Source organism: Dipodomys spectabilis, unplaced genomic scaffold, assembly GCF_019054845.1.
Source record: "Dipodomys spectabilis isolate Male_0828 unplaced genomic scaffold, ASM1905484v1 ptg000145l, whole genome shotgun sequence".
Lineage (NCBI taxonomy): Eukaryota > Metazoa > Chordata > Mammalia > Rodentia > Heteromyidae > Dipodomys > Dipodomys spectabilis.
Genome location: NW_024870822.1, coordinates 21,671,478 through 21,692,620, shown reverse-complemented (window position 1 = coordinate 21,692,620; position 21,143 = coordinate 21,671,478). Strand labels below are relative to the sequence as shown.

The 21,143-nt window shown below is 44.8% G+C and overlaps 1 protein-coding gene across 3 annotated transcripts in view; it reads left to right on the top strand.

Moving 5' to 3' along the window:
- Positions 1–21,143, top strand: part of Mical2 (microtubule associated monooxygenase, calponin and LIM domain containing 2) — a 200,880-nt gene that overhangs the window by 108,644 nt on the left and 71,093 nt on the right. For 2 of the 3 annotated variants that reach the window (XM_042691530.1, XM_042691528.1), the window contains exons 17-19: positions 3,401–3,547; positions 18,228–18,335; positions 19,289–19,475. In XM_042691530.1, coding sequence (XP_042547464.1) covers positions 3,401–3,547; positions 18,228–18,335; positions 19,289–19,475 — 442 coding nt within the window. The remainder of the gene's footprint in view (positions 1–3,400; positions 3,548–18,227; positions 18,336–19,288; positions 19,476–21,143) is intronic. The other variant, XM_042691529.1, reaches the window with a different exon arrangement.

Genomic DNA, 21,143 nt, shown 5'->3' with positions numbered 1-21,143 from the left:
TTTCTTCTGTTGATAGTCAAATGAATTGGTACCTACACTTGCCACCTTCTGGAAATGAATGAGAATTGCAAGTGACTTTGGCAAAAAAAAAAAAAAAAAAAAAAAGCAAGCTCTGATCCTCATATGCTGAAAAATTGATCAGCAGAGGAAGAGGAATAGTATCTGCTTGCTTCTCCAAGCAGCAATTTAACTAGATGTGCGATATATACTTCATTTTAAAAATAAAGTTCTAATTCCACCAAAGCAAGAGTATTTATGCCAATCCGGGGGAGAATGCCAGTTTAGCTAGCCTATTAGCTGATACCCAGAGATGACTTAGAGGCACATGGAATGATTTGCACAATACTTGACTCACAGGAATCAGAAGAGACTTCTGTTTCATGTTGGAGGAGGTTTTAGTGCTGTGTTGTTTAGGACATTGTTTGGATCTGTCACCTGTTCCACTTCCTAAGCATAAGCTATATAATTGACAGAGGCAGGAGCCCACCTTGGAATAGTACAGCTACCCCCTACTCCTACTTCCTGATCAAAGAAGCCTGGAGTTCAGTTCACAACTGAACATATAAACATATATGTCCTATCGACTGAAATCCATATCATCCTTATGTGAAGATTTTATAGACCTTTTATTTTTTTTGAGCAATTATAGCTTTTTAAGAATTATAGCTTCCCCATTCTTGGATATGGTGTTGTCAAGAAACCAGAGAATAAGGAGATAACCCAGATGAGAAGCAGAACTGTTTCCAGGGCTGAGGCACATCCCTCCTCCCAGGTCATGGGGTGGCTCTACACTTCCCCTGCCATTGGCTCACTCCTGCCTGCTCCCTAAAGCCTCAGGTTCAAGTTGTCTTAGGAGGGAGATCTTTTCTTCCCTTTCACAGTTGGCTTCTTGAGGGGTATTTGTTCTACTTATTAGCAGCCCAGGAGCTGAAGTAGGAAGATTTTCATCTGTCCCTTTTGAGATGTCTGGACTGTTTTCAGGGACAGATGTTTTGATTAAAGGCAGCTTTCAGAAGAAGATAATTCTTTCTAGACTCAAAAGTGTGGTCCAAAATCCAGTAGCATTAACATCACCAAGGAACTTTCTAGAAATAAAGACCATGAAGCCCACTCCAGACCTGCTAAAATCAAATTTATTTTTAGAGATGGATCCCCAGGTCATTCACATGCCAATTGATATCTTAGAACACCAGCCTCAGTAAGTTGGCTGACTTTGGTCTTGTACAAACAGCCTGTGTTGATGTGCATGGTCACACTTCCTGCTTTGAAGTAGGGAGTAGTTCTTTGCTTTATGTTTGCCTGAAACTTTATATAGTGATAACATATACAGTTTCCCATGGAACTGCTCCTCTTAGGGAACATATTTAGACACAATTGATCCTAGCTTGCCTCTTCCCATGAATTTCTCCTAATTAAACACGTCTTTCTTAACTTGTGCATACTATTCTCATGGATAAGATTCTTTCTTTCTTCATTTTGTCCCTCTTTCCTTCCTTCTTTTCTTTTCCCTTTTCTTTCTTTTCCTTCCTTCCTTCCTTCCTTGCTTTCTTTCTTTCTTTCTTCCTTTCTTCCTTTCTTTCTTTCTTTTCTTTCTTTCTTTCTTTCTTTCTTTCTTTCTTTCTTTCTTTCTTTCTTTCTTTCTTTCTTTCTTTCTTTCTTTCTCTCTTTCTACTGGGAATCAAACCCAGGGCCTGGCACATGCTAGGCAAACAGTCTGTCCCTCTGTCCCTGAGCTAAACACCTACCCTCATTGTTTTCTTGAGAAAATTGACTTACCTACCTGGCACGGCATGACCATTTATGCTCTGGGGTATATAGGAAGAGAATTACAAGGAGAGGAGGGACATTCTTATGAAATACAGAGAATTTTCAACTTTTTATGATTAGCAGATGAGCTAGAGCAATTTTACATGGTATTCTATTTTATAATCAAGGCCCACACTACCATTAAGTCATGTTACTATCATGTGCCCCAGTAGGATGGAATGAGAAGGGCATTCACCTCTGTGAAATCTTTCCCCTGTGGAAACCATAGCCCCAAGCTAATCATGAGAACACATCAGAGCAGCCCATGTTGAGGAATTTTCTATAAAATTCCTTACACATTGGAAAAGACCAGGGAGACAAGATGACTAAATGCAGTGTGGGATCCTGGACTGAAGCCCTGAACAGGAATAAAAAGACATTAGTGGAAAAACTGATGCAATCCAAACAAAGCCTATGGTTTGGTTAACAATATCATTCCAATGTTTTGATAACAGTAGAAGTGGTGATTCCAGATATTATGTGAAGGGTACCTAGGAACAAGCTGTACCCTCTTTGCAACTTTTGTTGCAGTGGTGTCTATGGCTCATGCCTGTAATATTAGCTACACAGAAGGTTGAGATCTGAGAATGACAGTTCTCCACTGTGTAGAAAAGCCCATGAGTCTCTTATCTCCAGTTAATCACCAACAAGACAGAAGTGGAGCTGTGGCTCAGTGGTATAGCACCAGACTTGAACAAAAAAGGTAAGGGAGAGAGTAAGGCCCTGAGTTCGAGCCGCAGTACTGGCACACACAAAAATATTATTTCTAAACTAACATTTGTTAAAAGACAGCAGACACTGAGCAGCTGAAGTTGTGAAGAAGGTACAGAGAAGAGAAACACAGAGCACAGAGCTTGTGCCTTGCCTGACTGACATCACCCTCTTGCTTCCTCCATCCCCCTATACAGCTTTTGTTGGCCACGTGCTACATTTTGGAAATGACTCAATACAACACTTTTTTATTATTCTTTTTTTCCTGGAGCTTGAACTCTGTGCCTAGGTACTATCCCTGAGCTCCTTTTGCTCAAGGCTAGCACTCTATCACTTCAGCCACAGCTCCACATCTGCTTTCTGATGTAATTAATTGGAAATAAGAGTCTCACAGACTTTCCTGCCCCAGCTCGCTTTGAACCATCGACAATCCTCAGATCTCAGCCTCCTAAGTAGCTAGGATTACAGTCTTGAGCCACTGACACCTGGCTTCTTTATTATACTTATATAGTATCATTCTTACTCTTTATAAAATATGAAATTGTTATTATTCTTTATATAATAATCACTTGAAATGGGTTGCTTCTTCTCATTGATGAAGAAACTTCAAAGAGCTAAAGTGCCAAGGTCACAGGGCTGAGAATGGAAAGTGAAGATTCAAAGCCTGTCTGACTCCTAGCTGTGCCCATCCCTTGAAGAGCCACATCTGTCCTGTGAATATTTTCCCTTGCTGAGTGACCCTGGTGTGTCAGACCTTAACTTTCTCAATCTCTGGAAGCTGTTTTGCTTTGAGAAACCAGTTGCATGTTCTAAGGTCCCAGTCCCCTCCATGTTACCTGGATTCCAAGAGCTGACCTCCAATGTATTATTTTGACCTCTGCAGCTATCAACATTCTCCTGCAACTTGGATGCCAATCAAGAGTGTGGCAGCAGGAAGGAAGGTAGAAATCAGAACAAAGTCAAGTCCATGGCAAATCAGCTGCTGGCCAAGTTTGAGGAAAGCAGTAAAAACAACTTAGTCTTGAAGCAGGTAAGTCATTCCAGATGCTCACTCACCTTCCCTTCTAGTGACCAGACCCTGCTGGCAAGTGAGCAGAAATGCTCAGGTTAGAGATGGCTCTGAGAAAATGCCGACCCAGGACTGGTGAAATTACCTGAGTGTCTTGGTCAAGATGTAGCAGGCTTTGCCATGAGGCCAGAGATACCTAACCCATTTTACACTTCAGAGTCCATGCTAACTTCCATGATGTTCTGCCACCGCTGGATGAACACCAATGTAGAAGATACCTAAATAAATGAATGCTGGAAGCTGGTGGCTCATGCCTATAATCCTAGCTATTCAGAAAGCTGAGATTTGAGGATCATGGTTTGAAGCCAACCTGGGCAGATAAGTCCATGACACTCTTATCTCCAATAAACTACTTAGAAAAGCCAGAATTGGCAATATGGCTCAAGTGGTAGAGTGATAACCTTGAGCACAATGAGGCTCAGGGCCAGTGCCAAAGCCCTGAGTTCAAGCCCCAAAACCAGCACCAAAAAAAAAAATCAGAGCATCCATGTTGCAATAAAACTTTATTTAGCCGGGCGCTGGTGGCTCACGCCTGTAATCCTAGCTACTCAGGAGGCTGAGATCTGAGGATCGCGGTTCAAAGCCAGCCCGGGCAGGAAAGACCGTGAGACTCCTATCTCCAATAAACCACCAGAAAACTGGAAGTGGTGCTGTAGCTCAAGTGGTAGAGCACTCGCCTTGAGCTGAAGAGCTGAGGGACAGCACTCAGGCCCAGAGTTCAAGCCCCACGACCGACCAAAAAAAAAAACTTTATTTACCAAAACAATGGCAAGATAAGGTTTATGGGCTATAGTTTTCAGGTGTCTATTCTGCAATAATATTATCTATTTTCTAATTTGGTATTGATTTACAACCAATTTTGAGGTTGAGAGTAGAGATCCTGGATAAATGGGAGAGTACTATCCAAGTCCATGGTGTGAAAATTCATCCAGGCCAGATGAGGTTGGCTCAGAGATGTGCAGGGATTTGAGCAACCTCCCAAGTATTTCCTAGCACTCTCCTCCTCCTAGGCACTGGCCAGCCTGAGAGGTACTGTGTCAAACCATGGTCAGCTGAGGCTAAATACAGGTTGAATACTGTGTTCAGGCTACAATTCTTCCTATCTGTCTTGTAGTCTGTGTTCCTGGTTCAGTTTGCACCCCTGAATTTTCCTAGGATGTGGTTGTCGTAAAAGCTTAGGGATAGGGAGTCAGTTTGGCTATGGAAGATACCTGACCCATGACAGAATTAGGCTTCTTTTGGGAAAGTAGCCATCTGCCTAACAAGGTTTGGAGGTAGTCAGAGACGGCTTCTTGATGTGGATCATGCCCCCTCCTGGACTAACTTCCACAGGAAGTGATTTTATTTTAAAGGGACATTTTCCTAATTATAGTTCCCTAAAACTATTCTCGATTACTTCTTCTGGAGAATTGGCCTTCTCCAGCCCCCATGTTGGTGAGGGCTGTATTCTATGAGAGAGACCAGAACATTCCTGTCTGTAAGTGGATGGGAAGCTCTCCTTCCAGCAGAATGCCCAAAATGTCATGGCATGAGCTGGCTCTGCCAACTTTGGCTCTGTGTCTGAGCCAAAAGCAAGGCCTGTAGGATTCACACGTTGTCCAAAAGGAAGAGACTCCAGGACTTGCTGTTCATATGGACAGAGAGCCAAGGCTCAGGTTTCCCAGTTGGGTCTGGTTTATAAGAACTCAGCCAGCCTTCCTTCTGCTTTTTCTTCATTTCACTGTTCCTCTTCTCCTTCCATATAACTCCGTTTAACTCACATTTTTCTTCCTTTCTCTGTGCCTGCTTTCTTTTTTCTGGACTTGCCTTTCTCCCAGGAACACCGTAACTCAGGAATAGGTAAGCCAGCCCTGTGCTCTTCCTCCAATCCTCCTGTTCTCTCTCACTGCCCCAAGCCTGAGGAGCCCACTTCCAGCCCACCACCTCCTCTAAAAAGGCAGGTAGGGCTCTTTTCTGTGGATGCTGTTTTGTGAAAGCCAGAGGAGACATTGAGCCTAGGGGTGGGGTCAGTGGTACTCCCCAATTCTCCATGTAAGGCAGATTGTAGATTTTCTGGGCAAGCAGACATAGCATGAGTTGACCACCCTGATAGGTAAGAATAATCATGTATGCCAATGATCCCTCATCCTGTCAGGGGTATCAACCAACCACTCAACTCTTGGTGCTACTGATGGGGAGAAAACATGTACAGTGCCAATTGTTTTAGATGATGCCCTGTGATACTGAGCTTTATGTGACGATGGACCACTTGAATATCTGATTTCCAAATCAGTATGGGATGGACTCAGATGGCCCATCCTAACAGGCTGCACCCACTGACTGGCTCAGGCCTTTCCAAGTACTCAAGTAGCTGGAGGCCTTCATAAAAGAACTGTGGCTTATTCCAGTTCTCATCCTGGGCTAGGAATTCAAATACAGTGAGTGGTGTCTGGCCAGTGTTAGGAATTTTGTGTTGCTTTGAGGTAGTGGAGATGACAATTGTATAGTTTGTGTACACACGAATTACCTGGAGAGGTTTTTTTCTAAAATATCAATGTCTCATGTACCCTCAGACCAATCAATCCAGCATATTTAGAGGTCAAGGCCAGGGGTTTTCTGAAAGTACCCTCAGATGAACTCAGCATACAGCTAGGATGGGAACCAGGGATATAGATGTTTGGGTTGGGTTCTGGGTGAGGCACAGGAGTGTAGTGGTAACTGGGTGCCCTGTGATTCTAATGCAGTAGCAGAAGGGAGGCACCTGAAGCTAATGTGCAATATTTTGCCTCTATAATTCAGGGGTCCTTGAGGGGAGGTGATTTCTGGAAGGGCCATAGGAGGGAAGTTTGATTTTTCTTGTCTCCCAGTTCCCCTCTGTTGTGACGGGGCAAGTGCTCAGAGAACTCAATCAAATGTCTGCTGGCAGTGAACGGATGAACAGGCCTTGGAGAGCCAGGGCCAAGTCTGACCTGCAGCTGGGTGGGCCAGAAAACCTCCCTGCCCTGCCTCCCAACTGCCAGAGGGCACTGGCCCTCTCTGGGGTGCTGCAGCGGCTGCAACAGGTGGAAGAAAAGATTCTTCAGGTGAAAGACCAGCTTGACCTGCCTGTGCCATATGTAGATGGTTTCCTGTCCTTCATCTCCCTCTTCCTACCTCTGACAGTCCCTTCTCCTCCTGTTCCTTCCCTGTCTCCTGTCTGCTGTGTGGTGAGTTGAGCCCTAGGCTGCTCTCTTAAAAGTGACCTCACAAGTGACTCTGTCACGATCTCTCTCTTCTTTCTCCTTCCTTTCTTTGACTACAGAAGAGGGCTCAGAACTTGGCCAACAGGGAGTTTCACAAAAAGAACATTAAGGAGAAGGCAGCTCACCTGGCCTCCATGTTTGGACATGGAGATATTCCACAGGTAAACTCAGGGCCTTCAGAGTTCCCAGGAACACAAGTGCTTGGCATCCAGCCAGGTAGCCATGAATAAGACGTTAGATATGGTTTCCTCCTTCCGTGGCATGAGGAGTTATTTTTTCCAAGCCACTAAAGAGTTAGAGATGTCATCTAGAAAGATCCAAATGCAAAGATTCAAAATAAGTTGACCCATGAGACAAAGGGAAAACCAAGGCAGGAAAGTAAGCCCAAGTCAAAGGAGACTTTTAGCCAACAGAAAGTTATGCTGTTAGATGCTGGTTTCTAAATTGACTGTGCATTTCCAAGGACCAATGCAAAGAGGGGACACAGGTCAGTTACAAGACTCATAGTGCCTTTATGGTGAAAGCAAACCAGTTGCTCATGCAGACCAGAGAGGTACTAAATGGTTAAGCCAAAATCATACCATAATTTGGGTTTGGTTCTTTAAGGGACAACCTCAAACCAAGAAGGAAAACCTTGTCTTAGCATAGAAAATGCAGCCTTCTTCAAACAAGCTACTTATTTAGAGACATGGAGAAAAGAAGAACATGTGTTCACAGGGAATTGGAAGAATGAGAATGAGGCCCAACCAGTGGGTGCATGTGTCAAGTCCTTTTCTTGCAGCAAGCCTGTCTCTAGGACACATCTCTTCTTAATCTTTCACACAGCCTCCTCCGGACCCATGTCTTCCACTTTTGGTGTAATTGCTGACATGGAAGGGATGTGCTGCATTTAGTTATATGTGCTACATTTAGGGCTCCAGCAGTTTCTAGGAGGTCAGTACAGTTGCCTACCTATAAATGTAGGCCTGCTATGGCCTTCTGCCTCAACATGACCCAGGGTTTCACACACACACACACCCAAGCTTGCAGCTGCTGCTCCATACCAAGCTCCAGGGCAAGGACTTCAGTAATTAGCACTGATGTCTGGAGCAGGTGTAGGCAGAAGCAGAATGGATCTATTTTGGTATGACAAGGGAGCAGTAACTGTTGAAACAGAATACAGTGTAGCTAGGAGCCACTTCAGCCTCAAAGACAGGCTTCTGTTGTATCCTGAACCATGGACCTCGGTGTCTTCTCCCCTCTGAGGTGTAGGGTTTACATTATGAGGCAAGTATTCCTGTGTCTGCCCACGGGATAATCTCTGTTTCCTCTGTCTCTGTTCTGTGCAGAATAAACTACTCTCTAAAGGCCTGTCTCACACTCATCCTCCATCTTCTCCCTCTTGCCTTCCATCTCCTGATCCAGCTGCCACTTCTTCTCAGTCAACTGTTGAGTCTTCTTCTCCTGCCAGAAAGGTAGTTGCCTTGAGTCATTGCTGCCCCTCCTCATGCATGTCCTGTGATGTTCTCATGCTCTGCTTGGCTTACACCAGCCAACATCTGGAGCCTGACTTGACTGGGATGAACGTTTATAAGCTGTGAAAGTTTATAAGTTTACAACAGCCCTGGATTCCAAATTGTTTTCACCCAGTTTGTGTGAAAACGGCACATTTTCATATCAATACGTTACTTTTTTTATTGTGTGGAACTGCTCATATTTGGCTTGTTTGACCTAACAAAATAACAATTTCAAACCTAATACAATAAATACTCTTCATAAATTCTTTAAGAGGAATAAAGGCAAGATTATAGGAGAAAAAGACTGGGAAGGATTCACAGAAGGGATGATATGAGAGCCAAGTGTGGAGGATTTTGCTAGAGATAAGCATAGGTCTAGCATGTTTTGCATATGCAAAAGCAAGCATGTAGGCAGGACTGGCATGATGTAGAAAGAGAATAATATAATATGATTCTAGGTAGAGACACAGTATTTATGGTGTGTGGACAGTGAGTCAAACTAAACACTGTTTGGATATTGGAGAATTTTATTTCTTCTCTGGATTGTAGGCACCCTTTAGGTGACATGGGGCAAGGAGCTGGTTAGGTAGGTTAGGAAATGCCCCATGAACATAATTACATGGGCACGTTTTTACATCAGAGATGGATTAGGTCCCAGCCAGATGCTGTTTCTCTGAACACCAATGGCTGTCTGCTTTTCCCCAAGGCTCAGCATTCATTGCTGATTATGCGGTTGAAAGTACAATTCTGTCAGAAATACTGCTTTTTTGCTCCTGTGCTGTTAGACTGACTGCATTTGTGAAACATTACAAGTTGCCTCTTGTTGTATAGCTGGTAATCCTTTGTGGAGAGAAGGGTAGAGTCCCCAAGAAAGGAGGAAGGAATCTTACTACTACCACTCTCCCTTATGCCCAAGGTCCCCAACATGGATGTGAAGTATCCCAGAGGGGATACTTCAGTAGAGGGGACATGGAAGAACATAAACACCTCTTCAATACCACTAAAAACAGCCATGATTGAGATAACACAATATTCAGAATCCCGTTCCGTGTCAGCCATTGGTTCAGCTTTAATGGATGCCATTTCTGCTCCCCCCATGCACCCCCACAGTGGAAGAGTGGTGCCTGGCTCACATAGTGAGTAATGAGTGAAAAAAGGCATTTTTGTCATCACCGTCAGCAAGGTCTCAGGCAAGCCTTTTTGTCTGGGTGGGGAGAAGAGCCTTACCTGGGGTACTTCCTGCTGTGAGGAAGCCTTATTGTACCCTTGATGGGGTACCTGGGCACAGACCGGGCAATGGCTTATGCTCCCTGCCTGCTTCTCCCTGTTCAACCCCTTTCCAGCTGAATGAGACTTCAAGGCCTTCAGAGCAGAGCCTATCCAGCCCTTTCTTAAGTTATTTTCTTCTACCCCATGAAGGCTCAGCTTAGTCACTGCCAGGAAAGAGTCACTTACAGGAAAGAGCTGGAGCAAAAAAGGCTATCACCCGTAAACCAGTATCACTCATTAAGCCAGTGAATGGACATCCATTCAAGAGATATTTATTAAATGATATTCATTTTGGGGGGTGGGGTCCAGTCATGGGGCCTGAACTCTGGGCCTGGGCACTGTCCCTCAGCTCTTCAGCTCAAGGCAAGCGTTCTACCACTGAGCCACCTTCCCAGCCCCTAAATGATAATTTATGTTGGATACTTTAGTCTCTTAGGATCATTAGAGTCAGAATTACATATCTACCTAATAAGAGTTACAGTCTAGTAGAAGGAAGTAAACAACCAATAATAGCATCCTATATGTGTAAATTGCTAATATGTTAAAAAGACAAGACAGTTCTTCCTTGTGGAAGATTGAGAGCTGGTAGAGTTCTGAGGAAGAAAAGCAATTTAACCTAGAGTCAGCAGAAGGAGCTTTTCTATGAGAACTGAGCAGATAGAAAAGCAAAAGCTAAGGATGTATTTTGGGATCCATGGGATCCAACTCCTAATCCCATGATCTCTCTAGACCACAAGGACAAAGTATGAATGGGGTCCTTGTCAAAAAGAGCTCTGCCAGAAGCTCTGTGCATGTGAAGCCCCACATCCAGGAACAGGTAGGGTAGGAATGGGGCTGGCTTGGGATGGCCAAGCCCTGGTCTTCTAACCCCACTTCTGTAGTTTTGTACCTTATTTCCCCCAGACCAGTCTTGGTCATTAAATGATAGTACAATTAGGCTGCTTTCACAGCTTCCAAATTATTCATTGCAGGCTGTGCCTTTCAAGTGTGGCTGTGAATGGTCATGGAGTTCTTAAAAGGAAATACCTGGGCACTGAGCAAGTCTCTGAATCTCTGTTTCTTAGCTTCCCTTCTTATCTGATGTTCTGCCTTAAAGTTCAGAGTAGTCCTGTTGCTTTGTTGTCCTGAACAATTCCAGAGAACTTGAAGACCTCTGTTTTAGGGCCCAAACCCTTGCCAAAGCCTGTCTTTTTAGTCTACATTCAATTATATGTCTTTAGTACCATTTTTCTCCTCAGTCCCATCAAACCAGCCTCCTCTAGTTGTATCTACACCCTATATAGATTTGCTCCATGGAATAGTTGCTACCATTGTCCAAGGCCGGTAAGCTTTTGTAAGAATAAAATGGTGGCTGAGCATTTACACAGCTGGACAAGGGGCTGTTTCATCAAGCTGGGAGCTGTGTTAGGCCTCAAGAGTCAGAAAAGCAATGAGCATTGCGAAAGGAACTTCCTCTACTCCTGAGAGTATTTGTTTTAAAACCAGATTTGCAGGGTTTATTCTGAAGATTTGCGTATTAGGAAGAAATGGAATACCCAGGTAAGCTGAGGATATGCAACCTGGCTTTGTTTCATCTGGTGGAAGGCTAGATCTCAAGACAGCTTTCTCCTCATAATCCTACCTCTGCTCCAAGAATAGGCGTAGGCAGCTTTTGGAGGCATGTACCTTAGCCTGGGAGGTGTTGTATTTGCAGGGCACTGGTGTATGTCAGGGAGACAGGAAAAAAATATGAGCTGGAATCTGACTTCAGTTCAATGCATCAGTTACACATTGATCTTTCTGAACAAGGAAGCTGGCTCTCTGAGCCTTAGTTTCCTAGCAAATAAACTGGAGATGCTGTCAACTACTTCTGAGGGTGATTGAGATGTTGCAATGACCCATCATATGCAAAATGGCTAAAGTACTTAGTAAATGTTCTCTTTCCTAGTTGGGGGAGGGGGACTTTCAGAAGAATATTCGCATGTCTCTGAACAAAGTTATCACCTTCAGGTTCCCATTTCAAATCTAGACATTTAAGAATAATAAGTTAGAGCCTCTTTGAGCGTCAACTGCCTCACCTGCCATTGGGAGTTTTGAGATCCATGAGGCAGGATGGTGTGGGCTAAGGTGCATATATAATCATCAGCATCATGCCTGGTGTCTGGGAGAAGGGTGGGAAGACATTGGTCACAACCCCAAAGGCTTGTGTGAATTTCTACTGTAAGCAAGTGACTTCCAGATGCTCTTAAATAAGAGGATTTTCATTTCTTGCTCCTCCTTGCCTTGGGGAAATAGCTGAGAAAATCGGGTCCAAATCGCCTGTCCTTTGATGTTTTCTTAAACGACTCCTCAGTATGGCTATGTTTTCCCAGTAGGCCCAGAAGACCTCCTGTGGCCCTGCCCATTGAATCCTCCCCCTCCTATAAGCCTTTAGTTCTGAGGCCCTGGAAGCTGGACTCTCACCCCTGCCTGACCTGCATGCATTTACTTGATACTCAACAGGCCACATGACCACAAGTGGCTCAATTCTGCAGAATGGTGCAATCTGGACACCTGGAACCATGACTGGTTTCAGGCCCAGAGAGACATGCTATTGCTTGGATACAAAGTGCCCAGGAGCCTACTTCCTCTTTCATGTACAGCATCTTGCCTGTGTCATGGGAATAGAAATGACTAAGGCAGGACCACTAATAGCAAAGGGACCAGACTAGAAGTCGTCCAGACTGATCAGTTCAGTGCTATGTGAGGAATGCTTCAACATCTAAGCAGTGACTTAATCTGGAGGGAGACCACAGAATTGCCTGAAGAATATCTCTTGCTAAAGAGACAGCCATCTCTGGCTCAATATCTCTGGCATTGGTGCATGTGACAACAATTGTATACCCATGTTTGAACCACAGGTAGCTGGGGCAGAGAAGACATCAGGCTCATCCTGAAAAATTCTATCATTCTTCCCATGCAGAGAAGAGAGAGTCATTTAAAAGAAAAGAAGGGAAGACTCAGGATATTGTAATGCAAAGCCACACACACAGCAATGCTTTGGACCTATTGACTGCCAATGGCCATCTTACTCAGATTCTTTTATGACTTATAGCCCTGAAAGGTTGGGGGTAGTCTCTCCATTTAGTAACTGAGGAAACTATAGCTCTCAGAGGAGAAAGGGTATATGTGAAGTTAACCTGATATAATATAGGATAATGACAGGAACTGTTCCAGGAACTGTGCTAATTAGCAGAAAAAATAATATGAATTCAAAAGAGGAAAAAGGTAGGAAAAATAACTAAGTTCTTGAACATCACAACAACACTGAAAGATATGAGACTGGAAAATTGGTAATTCTTAAAATGACAACAAAACAACAAATGATTGGGATGTGATCTTTTTTTCTGCCAATTTATGCGGTCATCTAACTTTCAGAGTTGAATAAGTTGTCCCTACTAAATCGTTTGTGCTCTGCTTAAGCACATGTGTTCTCTGGGAACACATGGGCCTTGCCATTCAATACATGATTTCCCCTTGCTGAGAAGTTAAGGCTCTTACTCTGTAATCAATACCAAGATGAGTTCTCTGGAGGTTCTGTGGTTGAATGTTTATTTCTCAAAAGTCAAGGAATTCCCCAATTGACCAGAACAGAGACCTTCAAGGGGTGATCCATGGACCAAAACAGATCTACCACCAGTGAGTTTAGCAAATGAGAGTGAGCATTGGAAACATGTACAGCAGCTGGACATTGCTACACATCCAAATGCAAGATAATTTTTAGTCATTTATTTTTGTCATCTCTAGAATCATGGTATCAATCCACAAGGGATCAAAGATTTAGAAGGAAAAAACAAAACCTAACCATCATCCACAGATAGTTTGAGACACGCTTGAAACCCGGTTTTTAGACCCCTGGCCCAAAGTCCAAGACTTCCACAATAGTCTGGCCACTCTCATACCAAATAAGGAGACATGGTGAAGGGTGGAGAAGGAGGTTTATTACATGGCAGCCATGAGAAGATAGCACTTCAGTGTATCATCAGTCATCTTCAGGGGTATAGACAGAGGCTTCAGGCTAAATAGGAAGAAATAGGAGTAGGGGATGAGAAAGTTATTGGTTAAAACAGTCTTGAGTCACAGATGTGTGGACTTGTCTCTGGAGTCGTTCCAGAGAAGTTAACACTTTACCATTGGAACGATAGGAACAAATTGAGTTTGGGGCTGCTTTCTTTTAAAATGATAAGAAAGTTTTGCTTGTTTGAGGAACAGTTTGATGGATCTTCTCTTTCCTAGAGTCTAAGATGGTAAAGTGAATGCAGCAGAGAATAACTCAGACAAAATGGCATAGATACAAAGTTGGGGGACTTTTAGTTAATCCACAGGGCTCAGCAAAAGCATCTTTTTTTTGGGGGAGGGGGGTCCAGTCATGGGGCCTGAACTCTGGGCCTGGGCCTGGGCACTGTCTCTCAGCTCTTCAGCTCAGGGCTAGCGCTCTACCACTTGAGCCACAGCACCACTTCTGGCTTTTTTCTTTTTGCTTATGTGCTGCTGAGGAATCGAACCCAGGGCCTCAGGCATGTAAGGCAAGCGCTCTACCACTGAGCCACCTTCCCAGCCCCAAAAGCATCTTTTAAGTTGCCTTTTACACATGGAGCTAGGAGAAGCTACCAGTTATAACCTCACTTTTGGATAGCCAGAACAGCCATCTACTGTCAGGACATAGAAGGATGATAACCTTCAATCCTCAGGGCAACAGTCACCTTCCCATTGGTTTTTGGGGTGGTTTTCTAGGCCCTCCTGTTGTCACTGGAAAATGGATGAGGGTTTTCCTCAGCTTCCCAGTTTGCACACAAATCACAGATCCACTCAAGAAAAGCATTTCAGAGTGTTTCGCACAAAAGGTCAAAGTCCTAGCAAGGAACTATTTTAGTATAACTGGTTAAAAATAGGAAGAAATAGAATATAGAGAAAGAACTATTTCCTGCTCCTCATCTAAGAAATGAGAGTTAAAGGCTTACAATGACAGCTGTTACCTTTTTTTTCTCTGATCTAGGGGAACATACATGGTCATGCTGGCTAACAACCCCCAGCAATTAGACACTTGCTTGAGATGGTTAAGATAGGTGATGCTAATTATTCTAAAATATGGAGATGTATCTGGGCCTATCTAAACCACAGAAACAACAAATAAGTGTTACTGCTTTCTTATTCCACATATCCTTTCCCACCTTTCTGGCTCTACCTAGCTACAGAGAGTTGCCAGGTTTTTACTATTTCAGATGAGAGAGTAGATTTAGAATCCCCTTTATATCTCCGAGTCTTTGTAACTTCACATCTAAAAGGAAGTATAATAGGGAAGCTTAACTGCTCTTCCAGTAGCTTCCTAGTTGCAACTTTCTGGGTCTGGCCCTTTTGGTAGTTGTTAAAGATAACATATCTTCCCATTTCCTTATGTATCCTGTATCATCATCCATTAAGACAAATTCTCCATCATTCTGTGGCTTCTCCAGGAAGTCCTAGTGTATGTGTTCATGATTATGGGATAGTATCCAGCAGGTTAGATGAGCAAGTGGAAGATCCAATACTAATTTCTGTAAGGATGCTTTCAGTTCAGTTTTTTATGTTGCTCCAAGTGTATGTGTGGATGATAGGGAAAAAGGAGCTTTGGGGCCCATATTGAAAGAAACGTATGGTCTTCCACCCGGATCCACCATCCAGGTGACAATGCCCTGAGCTGGTAGATCTGGTAACCCTTTGATCTGTACCAGTATACTTGGTTGACACCCTCAGCAACCTCACAGCTTTCTATATACCTCAGTAATTGCTCCCTAAATCAGAATCACTCAGTAGTGAAGTGGCCCAAAGTGGTTATTATCTAAATAGTTAATAAGATCTCATTAGGGACTTGTATTTAAAGCCTCAGAGAACATAGTCTTGATCTCTGCAACATCGAGAAGGCAATAATCATGCGTGGGTGTCATAAGCTCACAGGTGCCTTTCTGGGAGAGTACACCGGAGCTGGTTCACACACTGTGCCAGAAGGCAGCCACCAAAGGCAGAGTGGGCAATAACCAGAAGACATCTGACCTCTTCTGCCTTCCCTCCCCCTCGTATTTTTTATATAAACCTTGTATTCTGCAATCCCTACAGATGGAAATAGGAGCCCCAGCAGGGGATAGAGCATCAGCAACTGTGGCTCATTATCCTGAGCAATACACCTGAACTTGCCTGGAAGCAGGAGCTGAGTTTCCTGGGATTTATAGGCTTCTGAGAGTGTCAAGATGCATGTTTGGAAGCAGGATCTTAATCTCTCTCAGGCTGAGTGCAGATGATAGGAGGGAAGAGGAGGAACCTGGTCTGGCAGCTATCACTCCAAGAAATGAATGCTTTGTGCAGTCTGATAAGACCCCTTCTGCTATCCCAAGGGACCAGACACCTAACAGACAGCAGCCAGATACTCTGCAGTCCCCAAGAGCCCCACATTCTTGGTATGGAATGACTGTTCCAAAGCTTCTCTTAGTGTAGGGCTTCCATCATGAGTAAAGGGATGACAGTCTCTGAGATCCTGTCATTGTCACCAGCCTGCTCAGCATTCCTTTCCTGTTTATCTCTATAATGTCTGTGTGCTTACTGGAATCTGGAGAGTTAGCCTCAGGTGAGAGGATAGTAGTTGGCCTGCTGCCAGCAGTTGGGGAGCTGACCAACCTGCTGTCTTATACTTTAGGTCTTCTGGACCTCCTGGTTTGTACCTGAGTCTGTTACCAGATTAGATGTGGCCTCTCAAGAGCAATATTGGGTTTCAATGGAGGGTGCCATTTCACCCCCACCACTTGTGGGCCCAATGGCAGCCAACCTTTGCACAAGACACTCTGCAGTCTAAACTGCTGTGCGCTCTGGCGGCTCTAGAAGCTGGATTTGGAGGTTGGGCAGGGTATGAGTCCTCTCCACCTCAGGAACAGTATGTCCAGAATCTCATCCTATGCAAATTTTCCTCAGAGAAGATGGTAGTGTTCCCAGGGTGGGCTTTCATTGCTGCTGGAGAGAAAGGGAGGGAAGAAGGGAATGGGGGTTTGCTTAGGAGATTGATGTGTGATTGTGCCATGCTCTGACCTGTCAGTTCCTTGACACATTGGTGAGGGATCAAGCCATGCTCTGGGGCCCACATGGGACTGAGACCTCCCCAACTTTGCACTGGCCCTGCCTTGCACCTGCTCAGACCCTCATCTCAGGACAGCCCAGTCATCTACTGCACTCCATCCACTGTGTGTTGGTCTGTGGTCCAGCTGGAAGAGACTCAGTTCAAGGACAAATGTTTTTGCTTTTTAGGGACTAGGACATCAAGGGCAGGCTGAGTCCAGAGGAGGAAGAGTCAAAGTTATCTCAGCCAAGCCTCTGTTAAGTCCCATGCACTGGGCCAACCTTCTATAACTCAGTTGAGACAACTATAACTCTCCCCACTTTAATAAATGAGAAAAACAAGTTCAGAAGCTCTGGGCTCTGTGTAGCTCTCAGAAGCCATATTTGGCAGAGCTGGATCCTAGCCCTGTCCTGGTCTTTCAGGCCCTACAGCCCACTCAGCAACTCTCAAGAGGATGATGGCTGCAGACTAGCTTTCTATGAAGGCTTGGCTCTGGGTTTCTCTCCTTTACTCAGTCCTTTCTGTCTTCCAGGCTGGCACAGGCAGGTGCACTATAAGCCTTTGGGGGTAGTTATTGGGCCTGAGATTAAAAATCCCACCAGATCCTCATGATGTGAAGGGCTGAGGGGCAGGAAGTCTAAGAACAGGCCTGACACTTGCATTTATTTGCTAAGTGGCATCAGGTAGATCTCCTCCCTCACTTTTGTACAACCAGAGGCTTATGAACTCCTACAAGCCCCAGTAAAGGGACTTGTTTGTCACTTGGATCCCTACCTAGTGTCATAGAGCTCTTTTTTTTTCGGGGGGGGGGGGGGTCGGTCGTGGGGCTTGAACTCTGGGCCTGGGCGCTGTCCCTCCTTACTTCAGCTCAAGGCAAGCACTCTACTACTTAAGCCAGAGCACCACTTCTGGTTTTCTGGTGGTTTATTGGAGATAAGAGTCTCACAGACTTTTCTTGCCCAGGCTGGCTTTGAACCATGATCCTCAGATCTCCGACTCCAAGTAGCTAGAATTACAGGTGTGAGCCACCAGCACCCAGCTAGAGCTCTTTTTTAAATAATATTTTTCCACTTTTTATATTAAAATGCACTTAGCATAACATTTATATCTTAACCATTTTGAAGTGTCCACTTCAGTGGTATCAAGTACATTTACAGTGTTGTATGTTCATCACACCATGTAGCTCAAGAATTCTTTTCATCTCACAAAAACAGGAGTCAGTACCCATTAAGCAGTAACTTCCTCCCCGTCCCTCACCCCAGCCACTAGACAACACTATTCCACTGTCTGTTCCTATCATTTGGCAATGCTAGATACCTCATAGAAGTAGGCTAATGTAGAATTTCCCTTTTTACTATCACAATTTTTTCTTTCCTTCTCTCTATTTATAGAATACCCATCATCTACTCCCGGTAGTTTGCCTTTCTGGGACATGGGGTACTCTTTGCATGTGGGTTAGAGCCATCTTTCATATCCAGACTTGTCCCTACTTTCCTTCTGGGTGCTAACTGGCCTCTCCTTTTGTCTCTGTCTCATCCACCTTTGCTCTTGGATAGCTGACAGTAGGGAAAGTGTCCAGCGGAATAGGGGCTGCAGCTGAAGTCTTGGTCAATCTATACTTGAATGATCACAAACCTAAGGCCCAAGCCACCTCTCCAGACCTGGTAAGAACATGCATGCTCAACCTACACCTGCAGCCACTGGCTGTGGTTTCTTGGAGCAGGATCACAGGATATAGCCCAGACCTCTGAAGACTCCCCAGGAACAAAAGGACGCTGAAAATGGGCTACACCAAGGCAATGATCTTCCTTATGGGTCATTGCCAACACAATTGCCTCCCTGCTATCAGTGGCTCTGAAGAACAGCTCAATCTTGGGTCCTGGAAGGCCATGTGCATAACTGGATGTTCCTGACCTTCAGCGTTTGGGTGTCCAATCTGAACAGCACTGGGTATTGGATTAAGAGATGAAATCAGGCCTTACAAGAAAACAAGTTCTCAAGGAGAGAACGTGTCTTCTTCTGATTCTTTCCTCCTCACTTTAGGCCACTCATTGCCATCACCAGTGACATATGTTGACAGTTCATTTGGTTTCCTTTTTGGCGCATTGCCCTGAGATCACACAGGGCTAGACTATCCTGGCCCTCCATCTACCTTACCATTTGCATTTAGGAATGTGGCTGGCAGCTTTGGGATGCTGTAGAACACAAGCTGTCCTTTCTCTGTGCTCTCTAGAACATATTTGAGGCTTTCTTTACCTGACTTAAGCCACTACAGCAGTCGAGCATGTGTTAAACATCCTTAGCAGGGCCTCTGTGACCTGACTCCAATGCCCAATGATACTTAATCCCTGGGACAGACCCATCATTGGGCAGACAGGTTTGTGTGTAATTCTCTCTCTGTTCAGACCACTCAGGCCCAGGGCAGGCAGACTGAGGAGAGCCCTAGAAGGCTGGAGTCTAGGTTGGTAGCACACCTTCCTGCCTTGTTCTCTGCTCCAATGCCTTAGCAACAACCAGGAGCCCCAGAGGATCCTGTGATTCCATTTGGAATTTCTAAAAGTCTTGGCCTTTGGGATTTATTCAGACCTATCACACAGCTCTTCTCTCCCAACTCCAGGATTCTATGCGAAAGGTGTTTCCCCTAGGCCTGGGTGGCAGTGACACCTGTTACTTCTGTGAAAAACGTGTGTATGTGATGGAACGGCTGAGTGCTGAGGGCCACTTCTTCCACCGGGAGTGTTTCCGCTGCAGTGTCTGTGCCAACACCTTGCGCCTGGCTGCCTATGCCTTCGACTGTGATGAAGGTAATCTCCAGGGACTGGAATAGCAATAATCCCTGCTGCAGATGTGGCTTTATTATGGGTTCTCAGTTGTGTAAAGGCTCTGGACAGACAGTCAGTTGTTCCCAACAGGGAGATAGCTGGTTAGGGAGACTGAGAGCTCCTGCTACAGAGAGAAGGTTATTCATGGGCCTTGCAGGTTACCAGCTATCTGTGGCATCTACTGTGTGCAGAGGGCTTAAATGCACTTTCTCACCTAGTATTGCCACCTTCTGCAGTCCTTGTTTGGCATAATAATAATAGCATACCCAGCACCATGTTTATAAAGCAGGTGTTACAGAAATTACCTAATAAGCCCGATGCCAGTGGTTCATGCTTGTATTCCTAGCTACACAAGAGGCTAAGATCTGAGGATCACAGTTCAAAGCCAGCCTGGGCAGGGACATCTGTGAGGCTCTTATATCCAGTTAACCACCAGAAGACTGGAAGTGGCACTATGGCTCAAGTGGTAGTGTGCATTCCTTGAGCTGAAGAGCTCAGGGACAGTGCCCAGGCCCAGAGTTCAAGCATACGACCAGAAAAAACAATTTAATTTACAAATTAAAAAAAAATAGCATCTCCGGCTGGGAAGGTAGCTCAGTGGTAGAGCGCTTGCCTTGCATGCCTGAGGCCCTGGGTTCGATTCCTCAGCACCATATAAGCAAAAAGAAAAAAAAAGAAACAGAAGTGGTGCTGTGACTCAAGTGGTAGAGCGCTAGCCTTGAGCTGAAGAGCTGAGGGACAGCGCCCAGGCCCAGAGTTCAGGCCCCATGACCAGACCCCCAAAAAAAAAAAAAAATAGCATCTCCTTTGATAAATGTCTACCAGAAACCATTGAGGAAGGGATTGTACTCATTGGACTATGTCATGATTTTTCTAATTTTCAACCATTGTTGTGATACAGCACAGTGTTTAGTGTTAAAGAACCTGGGCTCGCCGGGCGCTGGTGGCTCACGCCTGTAATCCTAGCTACTCAGGAGGCTGAGATCTGAGGATTGCGGTTCAAAGCCAGCCCGGGCAGGAGAGACCGTGAGACTCCTATCTCCAATAAACCACCAGAAAACCAGAAGTGGCGCTGTAGCTCAAGTGGTAGAGCGCTCACCTTGAGCTGAAGAGCTGAGGGACAGCGCCCAGGCCCAGAGTTCAAGCCCCACGACCGACAGAAAAAAAAAAAAAAAAGAACCTGGGCTCGAATCCAGGCCATACTATCATATAACATCAGTCCTATTTCTTTACCTCTGGGTCACTCAGTTTCTTCATCTGTAAAATGTGGATAATAAGAGGATTGTCCATGGTAGTGCAGGCTTGTAACCTCAACCCTCAGGAAGTAAAGGCAGAGGATTTTGAGTTTGAGGCTAACATGAAACAGCAAGCCAGCACCCTATCTCAAAAAGTAAGCAATAACAAAAAATAATACTTAGGTCATAAGGCTGAAGGATGATTGGTTAATTTATGGGAAACCTATATAATAGTACCTGGTATATATTAAGTCCTACATGACATTTACTTATTGTTAATACCATCACTATTGTGCCTATCACAGCAGTGAGCAGGAGGACCTTCCTAGAAGGTGCCTAGAGGTCCTGGGAGAAGCCATTTACCTGGCATACACCCTACCTGTGTCTTTTCTTGCTCCTTACTGCCCCTATTTGT